Source organism: Staurois parvus, unplaced genomic scaffold (assembly GCF_062004578.1).
Source record: "Staurois parvus isolate SC_StPar_1 unplaced genomic scaffold, SC_StPar_1.0 ptg000218l, whole genome shotgun sequence".
In the NCBI taxonomy this organism is placed as follows: domain Eukaryota; kingdom Metazoa; phylum Chordata; class Amphibia; order Anura; family Ranidae; genus Staurois; species Staurois parvus.
This window is the reverse complement of record NW_028318014.1, coordinates 3,298,903-3,313,076: the sequence shown is the minus strand read 5'-3', so window position 1 is coordinate 3,313,076 and position 14,174 is coordinate 3,298,903. Positions and strand designations below refer to the sequence as shown.

Here is a 14,174-nt window from a genome sequence, read left to right as displayed (position 1 = left end):
TGATGTCAGTTAATGGAATAATAGTCCCCCAGTACTGATGTCTGTGGACACAATAATAGCCGCCAGCACTGGTGTCAGTACTAATACTGCGCCCCACCCCCCCAACAGTGGGTGGTGGTCACTGGTCACTCACAGTAACATTTACACCATCTACCCCTATGGTGGTCATGATGGCAGTGAAATGTAATTATGTAATTCCCTCCGGATAGAGAGAAAACAGGTGGCGCACACACCTAGTGCATTATCCAAGGTTTATTGTAGGAAGTAAATCATAAAAACATACTCACAGACGAAGCATGTATCTAAAAAGCATAGAAAAATGACAATGGCCACAACGGCGGGCAAGGTGTTCTCACTGTCAGTGCGGTCAAATGGCTGACGCGTTTCGGGGACAAATCCCTTTCCTCAGAGCTGATGACCAACCTGTATGGAGGTCAAGTAGTAAAAAATAACCAGGGCTAGATGCCTTGGGAGCAAAGCTCCACCTCCTCTACTTGTTATAAGATGAGGAGTTGGAGGGGGTTATTTAAAGTGCAATTTTTTATTTGCTTTGTTTCTTAGTGCATGCATATCTCTTTGTATATGTGTATATGCATGTGTATATATGTATGTATATGCGTTTATAAAAACTACAAAAGATTGCACTTTAAATAACCCCCTCCAACTCCTCATCTTATAACAAGTAGAGGAGGTGGAGCTTTGCTCCCAAGGCATCTAGCCCTGGTTATTTTTTACTACTTGACCTCCATACAGGTTGGTCATCAGCTCTGAGGAAAGGGATTCGTCCCCGAAACGCGTCAGCCATTTGACCGCACTGACAGTGAGAACACCTTGCCCGCCGTTGTGGCCATTGTCATTTTTCTATGCTTTTTAGATACATGCTTCGTCTGTGAGTATGTTTTTATGATTTAATTCCTACAATAAACCTTGGATAATGCACTAGGTGTGTGCGCCACCTGTTTTCTCTCTATCCAGTGGCTGATTTCCCCGTCTGAGGAGGGCTGCACCCCTGAAGCATTTCCTTTGGTTGTCGCTGTCCTGGTACCCTTGGCTTCCCTTTTGGCTGTGCATATCCTGAGGCGCTGGAGAGTACATACGCTATGTAATTCCCTCCCCCTGCATTGGTGGTCAGTGGTAGTGAAATTTAACCCTCTCATCTCCTCCAGTGGTGGTCTCTTACCTATCACATACTCCTGCACTTCTCTCCCCCTCCCTAGGCCGGGACTTGACTTGTACTGTGGGCCGAGATAACTCACATAATGGCCAGTTTGCTAACTAGAGCAGACTGAGCGTATGAAGGTAAAAATACATGCTTCTGTACATACAACTCTCCAGGTAACTGTATTACAGTCTAATAACTTGCCTAGGTGGGGAAGCTTGGGCAAGAAACACTTGATTTTTCCCACCAATTTGTAATAGTTTACCTAGTCAATCAAATCATGTCAAAATCAGAAACTGACTAGTTTTCTAGATATTACCTTCATATATGCAAACTCCTTCATGGCAGCCAGGCGTGACAGATAGAGCCATGACATCTTGTGCCGGTGTTTGTGATAATCCCGCTTATTTTTAAGATTGCGAAAGGAAGTTCTTCCAAGACGATGAAGTTTTAATGCAAGTTGCTGCTCTTCTTCATTTGCAACAATATAGATGTCTAGATACAGAAATGTACAAAATGCAGGTAAAAAGGTCACTGGTGCACATTAAATCAAAACCAATACATCTATGGAAAGCTTAAACGGAGCACAATGAAAATATACAAACTCAATGAAAACCACAAAACATACAGGCGCTCCAAATATACATGGAGCTGAATTGATACACAAATGTAACTTGTACCTGTCAAAGTCAAGCTTGGGTCTTCTCACTCCTGCCTTGCAAGACTCTGTAGTTGTCAACTTATTAAAGGATCAGTAAGCAGGTATAACGGTGTAGAACCAAGCTTTACTTTTAAAGGAAAAGTCATGATTTTCCCTTTATTCTTGATCTGTTAAAAGGTTTGACATACAGTTTTCACTGCAGGTGAGCTCTGCTTCAGATTGTTTTCAATATAAGGTAGGAAGTCTGTATCCATGGCTGGTCACTTGAACGTTGATTACATGCTTTCAATTGGGCTGCTTCTTGCAGCTAATTGTGGGAACTCCCACTGGGGTTCTTGCATATAGTTACAGGCAGGGTGTTTGCAAGTGTTAATGCACCCTAAACTCAGCCTGACCAGGTTAACTTTGCCAAGCAAAATCCATTTTTTTTCTTATTTTTCACAGGCCGGGAAAGGATTAGAACTCCATCCTAGTTTTTACTGCTACTACCTGGGGCTCCGTTAGTGAGATTTGCCACCAATTCCTTACCTGCTGACAAAAGTTTCACCAGATGGAGAATAAGGTTGAAGCTGCAACATCAGATCTGTGGTTCTAGACTTCCCCTATTCTACTAAACAAAAGTAAAATCTACTCCAGTACAAGTGTGTTGTGGAGGCATATTGGGGTGTCATTCAAAATGATTGGCATCACAACACATATACAGTGTATTTCCGTGCACATTTTACTATGGGGGTAAAGCAACACTCATGAGTGAATGAATCCCAATTGTAAACTAACGGAGCCCCAGACAACAGTAAAAACTGACAGGAAGATTATAAAACTCTTCAAATCTATCCAAAACTAATAGAAACATTTTTTACTGGTCAAATTTTAAAGCAATAGGTAGAAAAAATTAAAGTGGCTTTCTTTTTTTACAAAGCAGCTAAAACAGGTTAAACTGCACCAGCAAAGAATTCTACATAATCTCAGTAGTGTCTCAAACTGACATTAAAAGCAGGCTGCATTTGCCATTAAAGCTCATTGACACTGACCCTTAGGGTCCTTTCACACAGACGTTACTTTTTTTTATCAGTTCAGTCATATTTTTTCAAAGAAAAAAACAGATCAGTTTTCATCAATTTTTTTAATCTGTTTTCATCCGTTTATTTTTAACAGAAGAAAAATAGGGGTTTTGTCCGTTTAAAAAAAACCCGGATAGTTAACAAATACGGACATTAATTGATGATCAGCCATTTACATCTTCTAGTCCATAGAAATACATGGGTGTCCGTTTTTTGTCCGTAAACAGACAGATGAAAAACGGACATACGGAACGCCCATGTGAAAGGGGCCTTAAAATGCTAAATGTACTTGCATTGTGCAAGAAGTGAATTTTCACAGGAGTTGGGGTAATTGGCTCCCCCAGAAGGCAGAAGTGAGGCCAAGTGACCTTACAAGGATCTACATGACGCATCCAGGAGAAAGGGTTCAAAATTGTTTTCTCTCTATTAGCTTATTTTTTGAGCCTTTCATTAGTGTTTTTGGGGGTGGGGGAATGAGGGCTTATCTCAGAAGATACAACCCACCCACAGACTGTGAGATAGTTCTTTAACATACAATAAACTGAAAAAATAATATATAGGCAATAGATTTAGTAAAGCTGTGATTAGAAAAACAAAACAACCCCCCCCCCCCAAAAAAAAACAAGGTTAAATAAACTCTGAATGCTAAAATAAAATACAATAAAGGAACTGCTGCCATGTGAAACGCTTTTCTGAATCACGATTTTCTTTGTAACTACACTTACCTGATTCTTTTCCAACACCCATTTGGTTTCCAACTGAAGTGACAACATCCCGGGAAGACAGAGTTTTGAGTGCCAGATAATCATAACCTCCGTATATTAGCCGGTAACCCTGAACAGCTAAAAACACATAACAGAAATTATTTTTCAAATGAATGTTCAAATCAAGGCTTTTTTTGGGCAAGAGGTAAAATTTCTGTGAAGTTTGCTTTCCTTAACCACTAGCCCGCTGGAAGGTTTACCACCCTTCATGACCAGGCCATTTTTTGCTGTTCGGCACAGTGTTATTTCAACTGGTAATTGTGTGGTCGTGCAATGCTGTACCCAAATGAAATTTATGTCCTTTTTTCACACAAATAGAGCGTTCTTTTGGTGGTATTTGATCACCTCTGCGGTTTTAACTTTTTGCGCTATTAACAAAAAAAATTGAAAAAACCCCTGATATTTTTCAATTTTCGCTGTACAAAATATCCAATAAATTCAAAGTTAGTTATACATTTAGGCCAAAATGTACTCTGCCACATGTTTTTAGTACAAAAAATCCCAATAAGTGTATATTGATTGCTTTGTGTGAAAGCTGTAGCGTCTACAAACTATGGTATAGATACTGCAATTTACACTATTTACTTTCTGACTGCTCATCACATTTCTTAAGGTGCTAAAATGCCAGGGCAGTACAACCCCCCCAAATGACCCCTTTTTGGAAAATAGACCCAAAAGGAATTTGCTGAGAGGCATGTTGAGCCCATGGAACATTTTAATTTTTGCCACAAATTTTTCGAAAATGAAATTTTTTTTTTTTTTTTTAACACAACGGTGTCACTTAAATGATATATTGCTCACACATGCCATGGGTATATGTGGAATAACACCCCAAAACACATTCTTCTACTTCTAAGCATGGGGATACCACATGTGAGAGACTTTTTGGCAGCCTAGCTACATACAAGCCCCCAAAATCCAATGACCACCTCCAGGCTTTCAAAGGGTATATTTCCTCATATTACTACCCCACTACCTATCACAGCTTCAGAGGCTCTAAAATGCCAGGATAGTACAAACACACCCTCAAATGACCCCTTTTTGGAAAGTAGACACCCCAAGGAATTTGATAAGAGGTACGGTAAATATTTTACAGATATCATTTTTGTCACAGGGTTTTGAAAAAAAAAAAAGAGCAAAATACATCTTTGTTTTCTTTCTTCGTTTTCCAAAAATATGTGGCAACAAATGAGATCTGCAAAATACTCACCATGGATCTTAGCAAATACCTTGGAGTGTATACTTTCCAAAAAGTGGGGGGGGGGGGGGCTTTTACTATTCTGGCATTTCAGAGCCAACATTAGAAGGTTGTGCCACACATCGCCCAGTCTTGAAGACCAAGCCTTTTCTGACTTTTTGTTCCCATGAAAAAACAGGGTTTTTTTGCTAGAAAATGACTTTGAACCCCCAAACATTATATATTTATTTAAAGCAGAGGCCATGAAAATTGTGGAAGACGGCAGGAGGGGGGATGTCCCGTCCCACTGCTTGTAAAAATAATTCAGCAGCTAATTGGCCACTAGGATTGCTTTTACATGAAAGCCGACTGTCAGCTGATAAAAACCGATACCAGGATGATGCCTGTAGTTGCAGGCATCATCCCGGGATAACCACTCAAAGTCCAGCGACATACCAGTACATTGCTGGTCCATGTTGGGCATATACCGTATTTTTCGCTCCATAAGATGCACCTGACCATAAGACACACCTAGGTTTTAGAGGAGAAAAACAAGAAAAAAAAATATTCTGAACCAATGGACTGCAGACATAGTACAGGAAATGACCAGAGACTGCGAACACAGTACAGGAGATGACCAGAGACTGCGAACACAGTACAGGAGATGACCAGAGACTGCAGACAGTACAAGAGATGACCAAAGACTCCAGACACAGTACAGGAGAAGGACCAGAGACTGCGGACACAGTACAGGAGATGACCAGAGACTGCGGACACAGTACAGGAGATGACCAGAGACTGCGGACACAGTACAGGAGATGACCAGAGACTGCGGACACAGTACAGGAGAAGACCAGAGACTGCGGACACAGTACAGGAGAAGGACCAGAGACTGCGGACACAGTACAGGAGAAGACCAGAGACTGCGGACACAGTACAGGAGATGGACCAGAGACTGCGGACACAGTACAGGAGAAGGACCAGAGACTGCGGACACAGTACAGGAGAAGGACCAGAGACTGCGGACACAGTACAGTAGAAGGACCAGAGATTGCGGACACAGTACAGGAGAAGACCAGAGACTGCGGACACAGTACAGGAGAAGGACCAGAGACTGCGGACACAGTACAGGAGATGACCAGAGACTGCGGACACAGTACAGGAGAAGGACCAGAGACTGCGGACACAGTACAGGAGATGACCAGAGACTGCGGACAGTACAGGGGATGACCAGAGACTGCGGACAGTACAGGGGATGACCAGAGACTGCGGACAGTACAGGGGATGACCAGAGACTGCGGACAGTACAGGGGATGACCAGAGACTGCGGACAGTACAGGGGATGACCAGAGACTGCGGACAGTACAGGGGATGACCAGAGACTGCGGACAGTACAGGGGATGACCAGAGACTGCGGGGATGTTCAATATGGACTTTTTGCACATTGGACTTTTATGCACTTTATTCTTTTTTTATGCACTTCATATTGAACAGATAATTCACTTTAGTACTTGCACTTTATTTCCTGAATGTTTACCTAATATTGGTTAAGACTGATTTTTTGAGTTTAATGTATAGAGGATTGGTATCACAATCACATAAGTAGCTGCTTGTATCTCTTTTTGGTTTATTTTTAGGTTTGTTTTCCTGTTTGTGACCCTATTGGGGAGATTTTCCCTAAGACTTGTCCCTGTGATGCCTGGGAAGTAGTCGTTACAGGACAGGAAGGCAAAGGCAGCTATAAAAAGGTTCTAACCATTCCCTGCTCTACTAACTATGTGTTTAAATTTTTACCTTTGTCCCAAAAAGGATGGAAGGGTAAACCTTACCATTAGAAACACACACAACTTTATTGTGTTTTATATTTTTATTGTGTATCATATTGTCTAACTTTTGTCCCAAATTACCTGAAAAACAGCTGTGTACTTCAAGTGCCTTGATCCTTCTAGCTATTTAGCTCCAGTCTGATATCATCCAATGCACTGTGCCTGACTGCCAGTTTCAGGAAATCTGGAGTTAGGTTTGGTGAGGTCACTTCTGTGCTGCTCACTGTTCTCCTTACTGGAAAGAAGGAAAGCTCTGACATACAGAAGCAAAGCCCTGCTCCTCTACCAAGATAGGCACATCTCAAGTGAGCCACTGTGTAGAACAAGCCATGGTAAGCCAGTAACTTAGTCAAGATCACTTTACAGAGACAGTCCCACACTTCCCTGCTCAATCTAAGTTAATATGTTTTGACTGGGGTTGAACTTTAAATATTTAAACTTGGATGTATGTATTACATTAATTAAATAATACCTGGTAATAGTGACATAAAAAGGTCCTTGTTCAGGGACATCCTTTTGTACGGCAACAAAGCTCTGTCCCTGGATCCCAATTGTGCACTTGCTTTCACCCTGTCACATGGGTTTCCAATTGAGATTATAAGTAGCTATTTCTACACACATTATGCAGACAATTTCCATGATTGTCACAATGCAGAAATGGCATGCAACCATCATTGTAGTGCATACATGTAGACAGACAGTGGTTGCAAATAAACTGCAGAACAAGGGCACCAAGATGCAACAAAGAAATTTAAAAAAGAAAAAAAAGAGGCATTTTTCTCTTAAATATGCAATTCAAAGACATTTGTTTACTGTACACACTTTTCATGGTTTTTGTTTCCTTTTATAAATAACTGTTTCATCTTTTTGTTTTAAACCTGTTATATCTTAGTGATGCACACCTTCATGCAGGACAGGTTTCCTAATGGCAGTGGACTGTGCCTGTCTAATTTATAATGATACAGCTACTTGTAGTTCCTATAAGAAGCTTGTGACAGAGTGACAATACAAGAGCAAAAATGGGAGGCAGGGACAGCCTCATAACAAGAAAAAAAACCAAAAAAACAAAAGTACATGTGAACAGTCAGGTCGAAATGATTCCAAACAATACTACAGGTAACATCACTTGCAGTATGACAACTGAACATTTTGAAGTTATTTTAAAAGAAAAGACTGTAAATACATAGTAAAAAAAAAAAAAGGTTTAAAAAAACCCGCACAGAATTGACCCGAACCCACAGTTTCCTTTTTTTTTTTTTTACACGATAACAGAATTGAAAGTCACCATTAACCAGTTCAGTTCTTTGGACATACTACATATATCCAAACAGCGAACTTTTAAATCGCAGGCTGATGTCTCCATAAAGATGCCCAATGCTATCACATAGGGGATTATTAATCCCTTGTGATAACAATCAAGTAAAAAATAAATACAAAAATAAAAGAAAAAAGTTTTAAAAAATAATATATATAATAATATATTTAAAAAAAGAAATTGCTGTAACCACAGCTGCCCCGCACACATATGCAAATGCAAGCCCAGGGTGTGCTTGCGTATGTAAACCGTGCTCGCACCACGTGTGAGATATTGCCGCGAATGTCAGAGTGAAAACAATAATTCTAGTACAAGAGCTCCTAGTTAACTCAAAAACTGATGAGCTATAAAGGCTCCTAAAACATCACCTATGGTGATTTTTGGAAACCGTAGTTTTTGGCTAGATTGCGAGCGCACGCAATTTTAAAGCATGGAATGTGTGGTATCTATTTACTAGATGCAACCTTATATTTTAACCAAAAATGGGTAATATATTGTGTGTTTTTACGCAAAAATTTATTTGCACAAATATCATGTGACATAAAAATTTGCACCTATCAGCTTTCTATTCTACAGGGCCTCTGCTTTCAGAAAATATATAATGTTCTTGGGGTTGAAGTCATTTTATTGCCAAAAATTAAGATTTTTACAAGCATGTGAAAAATAAAAAAAACTGCTCTGGGGCCGAACTGGTTAAGGATTAAAGTAGATGTGAAACAGTACAAACAATACACATGCTAATAATCAAGAAAACATTACATTAAGGTAATTAAAGTATTAATTACTCACTCTTTGTACGCTCATATGAAACGAGTTTGTGTTTTACCAGCTCCCGCAGAATTTTGTTGCAACCACCATGCTTGAGACTGGCTATAGAGGCTATTAAACTTGCAGGCACTATCTCGTGGTTCTTCATACCCATTTCCACCTAAAATGTAAAAAAAAAAAAAAAAAAAGTTTTGTTTTCCAAGATAACTTAATTCTAGGAATCTTCCAGGTCAAAAACTTGATACAGAGTACTATTCCCACCTGATAGAGGAAACATAACCACAGAGTCATGTGAAGACTAAAAAAAAAAAATCAAAAGTGGGGGGAAACCTGAGCTGTCTTGGAGTTTTTCTAGAAAACAAATTATCTGGTAAGAACACTGAACCTATAACCTAAACGTGTCTGGCAGGGGAAAGGGATTGATACTGTATCAAATAAAAAGGTGCACACAACAAAACTTCAAATTCAGAGTATACTTGCCCCTCTCATGTCTCACACCTTCCCTCCATTTGAGTCCTGCAGCCTCTTTGACATTCTACATTTCAGGATGCCTGTATCCTCTTCTGCCATGCACTGTGACTCCTTTCTCCAACCCCTATAAACCTTTGGTGTCCTTTAAAGCAGTATTAAACCCAAAACCAATCAAAACCCCCTGATGAAGCTGCGTGACCTGCAGCGTAACGCGTAGGGGAGGGGCTACGACGTCACCCGGCACCCGAGGACGGCAAGTACACACAGTAAACGGCGGACACGCTGGCTGATATTTATCGTGGATGTTATACTATAAACGCTTGACATTTTTATATTACATGTGAGTGCATTTGGGCACATATTAAAGGTTTGTTATATTTAAAGGATAAGGCGCTATGTCTATGTCTCTTTTGTACTGAGGAATATCTTAAGGAGGAGATTGAGCGAGAGATCCCTGCAGTGATAGTGGTAGGAGAGGAGAGCCACGTTGGAACAGCAATTGGAAGATACTCACCACTACTGCTATGGTGCAATATATGATCTATATTTCCATTTGGTGAACAAAAGCTGGTTGAGCCTTTCAATAGGCTTTAAATGAGGTGAGCGCATATTGAGAATATAATAAGAAGTCACCGGGAATTGCAATTTCTCACTTTGGATTTGTTACTTTCATCAATAGAGACTGTTTTTTTTTTTATCACTTTTTTATATTGGTTTTTTATCACATTATCACAATGGACGTTTATGACCACTTATTACACGTATAGTGATTATTTATATATTTTTCTTGGGAGATATTTAATATTTTTTATAAAATGTTTTATTAGTAATTAGTAGCACGGCACTATCCTTTAAATTGGTTTATGTTTTATACACTTTGTTTGAGTATGTGTTTGGTGCTGACGAACCTCTTTCAATTTAGGTAGTGGCTCACAAGTTAATTATTTCAAAAATGTAATATATTGTAACTTACCAATTAGATATGGTGGCTACATTAGTTTTCTTTTTATGCTTTTTTCCCCTCAGTTTTCACCTGGTGATCTGGCCAGAAACACACCTTCTGTATTAGAGTGCCACCACTCTGGATAAAGGAGTACAGGGGCACCTTTGGACAGCTGCATTGTCAGTCTGGGGCAGGGTGGTGTTAGATGGACTAGCAGATTTAGATACACTAACAAATTGAAGCCAAACTCCAGCTAATACTTTATAATCAGTCACAGCAAACAATTTTTTTTTCCTTTTGGATACAGGGTTTAAATAAATAAAAGCTAATAACTGTAAGTACCTCTGTTAAGGCCCCTTTCACGCGAGCAGACCGATGGGGTCTGCCTGTCCGTTTTTCAGGTGGACCTGATCGGTCCATCCATAAGACTTTTATGGACCGGCGGGTGTGACAATAGTCCGCTGACACCCACTGGCATCCTATCCTGTATGCCAAAAACAGATCGTCCAGCGGATCGGATGACAAACAGGTGGAAACGGACAGGCGGTTCTGAAATCAGTAGGCAGTGTCTGTCACCCGCGCGCTCAGTGGAATGATCCCCCGCTGAGCAAGTGGATCACACTGACGGATCAGCCATGTCTGAAAGAGGCCTAAGTAGTAAATGGTTTGTTGCAACACTGTAACTGCTATATCTGTAGAACAGTGTGTTCTGTTAAAAATCAGACTTACTAGCCAGATCACCAAGTCAAAATAAAGGAAAGAAAACAAAAAAAAAAGCAGATCGTTGGGAGCACCCCTGTCAGCAGTAAATGCTTTTTTTTCCATCCCTGTAAACTGATTAATCTGGAAGAGAGGTTGTACTATCTTAATCTAGTGATCCAGTCAGTATGTCTGTAGTTTTTCAAAATTAGAAAGAAAGCCTAAAAATAAAAAAAACTAATACAACCATCACATGTAAGTATTGGTAAGCTGCAATACAATAAATGTTTGCTTTTGAGTTTTAGGCTCCATGCACACGGGACGTTTTAATAATGCTGGTAACGTTAGCTGTATAAAATCACATTAAAAACGTGAGTTTTTCAGCATTTTGCATTAGAGTTTAGCCACGTTTGTGTTATTAGGGTTTTTTTTACTAAAAAAAGAACTTTTTTTTTCTCAAAAAAACATCCAAAAATGAGGGTTTGCCACGTTTTAACTAAAAAAAACTCCTCTAGAAACCCACTAGTTCTGGGGGTTTTTTCCAGCCAAAAAACGCTGATTACAGTCTATGTGTGCATGGACACATAGGATAACATGCTGGGGAGTTTATGGTTTACATGAAAGTTATAGCTTTTACAAATGGTGGTATAGATACTGGAAATTTTTTTTATACTAGTAATGGCGGCGATCAGCGACTTATAGTTGGACTGCGGCGGGCATTCTGACACTGGGGAGAACTGACTTCATGTCACTGACATCCCCAGTGACACCAATAGTGATCAGTGCTAAAAAAACAAAAGCACTGACACTGTACTATTGACACTTGGCAGGAGGGGTTAACATGAGGGGCAATCAAAGGGTTAACTGTGTGCTGGGAGTGTTTTACTGGAGGGCGGGGTGTTGGTGCTTCACTGTAAGCACACTGCTCTGGATGGCTGTGCTCTGCACAGCCATCCAGAGCAGTGTGCCCAAGCCGACAGGAGGGGGGAGGAGTGTTAGTAAACAAAGCTGTCCTCTTCCCTACAGGAGATGCTCGGTAATCACCGGGCGCCGGTGGGAAATCAATGGCCGGGACCAGTGATTGACAGCCGTGGCTGCGAATGGCCAGAACTGTCACATGGGGCGGGGTCACTTGGGTGATGTCCCCTGGTGGCCCCTCCCCTTACATATTTAAGAACTGCCCAACCACCGGAGCAGGCAGAAGGCTAGAAGCCATTGTTGGAAGTGGAGTCTAATTTTTTTTTTCCTTTTTTCGGGTTGCTGTGATTAACGTTGGATCTACTATGGGGTACATTCTTTTAATAAAGGACTTGTCAAAGACCATGTCCTGTCTTTTTTCACACTACACTTTTTGTTTATTGTGAATGAGTATGGGGACCATGTACCCCATACTCATTCATATGGGGGGGCCCAGATTCCAATAAGCCCGCAGACCCCCACAACCACTGGCCAGGGTTGTGGGGAAGAGGCACTTGTCCTCATCAACATGGGGACAAGGTGCTTTGGGTGGAGAAGCTCCCCCTGCCACAAAGCACCCCCCCCCCCCCACCACGTTGAGGGCATTCAAATTTATGACAACATAAAATTCTCCCATAATGGAACTATATTGTCAGCCCCCATTACACACAACGTGCCCAGAGGCTGTGCGGACCACCTCTCACAATCACATGGGCCCCCTTCTCCAAGCCAGACACAAGACTGCCGTCCCCTCCCTCACAATCACATGGGTCCCTTTCTTCAAGCCAAACACAAGACTGCCGCCACCTCCCGTAAAATCACACACATACCGCGGTCAGCACTCTGAAGTCATCTCTTGATAGGTACCGAAGCAATACCACATTCAGCTTCCCCATGGCGACCACCTGGCTGCCTGGAACGCAGAAACTCACACATGCGTTCCACGTGTACGTCCAGACGCAACTTCCTGCGGGAGAGTCCTTGCAGCGCTGTAGTAAAGCTAGCGCTCTTGTTATTATTTCACCGAAACGTCCTCATTTACAATGAGTGCTTTTGGTGATGTGGATAGCATAGTATTGTCCGGAAATACGGCATGGTGGAGTGAGGGGGATCTCCCAGGGAAGGGTGAATGTGCTTTGTTGTTGGTAGTACGGTGCTGCTGAGGCCCTGGCTGCCAAGGAGAAAACTGAAAAGTTTGAAGTGGGCGGGAACAGAGAGGAGAGCCAGGGACTCGCACAGCACCAGGTATATGGAGGTGTGGGGTGAATTCTGTTATTACACATTGACACGCTGAGAGTATTAGTGCAATGGGGGTTTAATGTGCTAGGCCATGCTGGGACATGTAGTACAACACACAGTGGTGGCTGGTAAATTACAATCATTGCAAAGTTCCAGGCTGGGGCTCATTAGTGGACATTTCTACGATGGCTGAGCTCTGGCTATGCTGTGCTGAATGTGTAGTTTTTATACCCGGGACATGTTCTGTTCTAGCATACGTGGCTGTACATGTGTTCCAGTTTAGAGAAGGGAAATGATAAAACCCAATCAGTTTTTTTTCTCTTCTCTGTGTACTATTGAGGAAATTTCCCCTCACTTCCTGTCTTGTGCCCACAACAGGAAGTGAGAGGAAATCCTTTCTCAAGCTCCATTCACTTTCGTTGTTAAAGTGGTTGTAAACCCTCACATATACCCTGTGAAGTGACAGGCCTCAGGTTGATACACAGAGAGGAAACAAATCCTCCTACATATGTTGTACCTGTGTGTCTGCAATCTTCTCTTCTCTACATCTGCTCAAAGTCCAGAATTTATACAGCTTGTCTGAGCTGCCAGAAAGCAGGGGGACAGGGAGCTGCAAATACAAACTGAAGAGCTCAGTGAAAGCTGATTGGAGGAAAGGGGTGCCCCCCTTCACACAGGAACAGAGCTGAGGCTCTCAATCACAGGCTGTGTACTGGAGCTCTCTCCCCGTCACCTTTTTTTTCTCTTGGTGTCTGGAAAATTTGTCAGAAGCGACTCCTGCAGACAGCAGGGGGAGGAAGAAGCAGACAGAAACAACATTAAGGCCAGTTCACACTACATGCGTTTCAGTAGCTTTTTTGCTGCTTCCAAAACTCACAGAAAGTAGGTTATATTGTTTTCAATGTCATAGTTCACATCACTGCTTGCAGTTCCAGCACGTTCTGGTTGCAGAAAAAAAAGTAGAACATGCTGCATTTTTTCTGCACAGAACTGCACTGGAACGCGGTTAAACACATGAGAAATGCACTGGAACGCACCAACAACACACTGGAACGTACATGACTCTATTTAAATTGAAGAAAGAGAGAGGGGGAAAAACGCACCGGAACGCGTCAAAAACGCACTGGAACACAT

General features: G+C 41.6%; 2 protein-coding genes across 2 annotated transcripts in view; one reads left to right on the top strand and one right to left on the bottom strand.

Annotated features, from left to right (window-relative positions):
• The window catches only part of RIOK2 (RIO kinase 2), a 52,675-nt gene extending 39,916 nt beyond the window's left edge, over window positions 1–12,759 (bottom strand). Inside the window, exons 1-4 of the mRNA XM_089679121.1 lie at window positions 12,632–12,759; window positions 8,753–8,891; window positions 3,607–3,723; window positions 1,479–1,654 (exon numbers count right to left, since the gene is read on the bottom strand). Of these exons, the coding sequence (XP_089535247.1) occupies window positions 1,479–1,654; window positions 3,607–3,723; window positions 8,753–8,891; window positions 12,632–12,697 (498 nt within the window). The 5' untranslated portion in view covers window positions 12,698–12,759. The remainder of the gene's footprint in view (window positions 1–1,478; window positions 1,655–3,606; window positions 3,724–8,752; window positions 8,892–12,631) is intronic.
• Window positions 12,760–12,879: 120 nt separating this feature from the next.
• The window catches only part of LOC149460868 (uncharacterized), a 193,161-nt gene continuing 191,866 nt past the window's right edge, over window positions 12,880–14,174 (top strand). The window contains exon 1 of the mRNA XM_089679120.1: window positions 12,880–13,046. The gene's annotated coding sequence lies outside the window, so the exon portion shown is untranslated. The remainder of the gene's footprint in view (window positions 13,047–14,174) is intronic.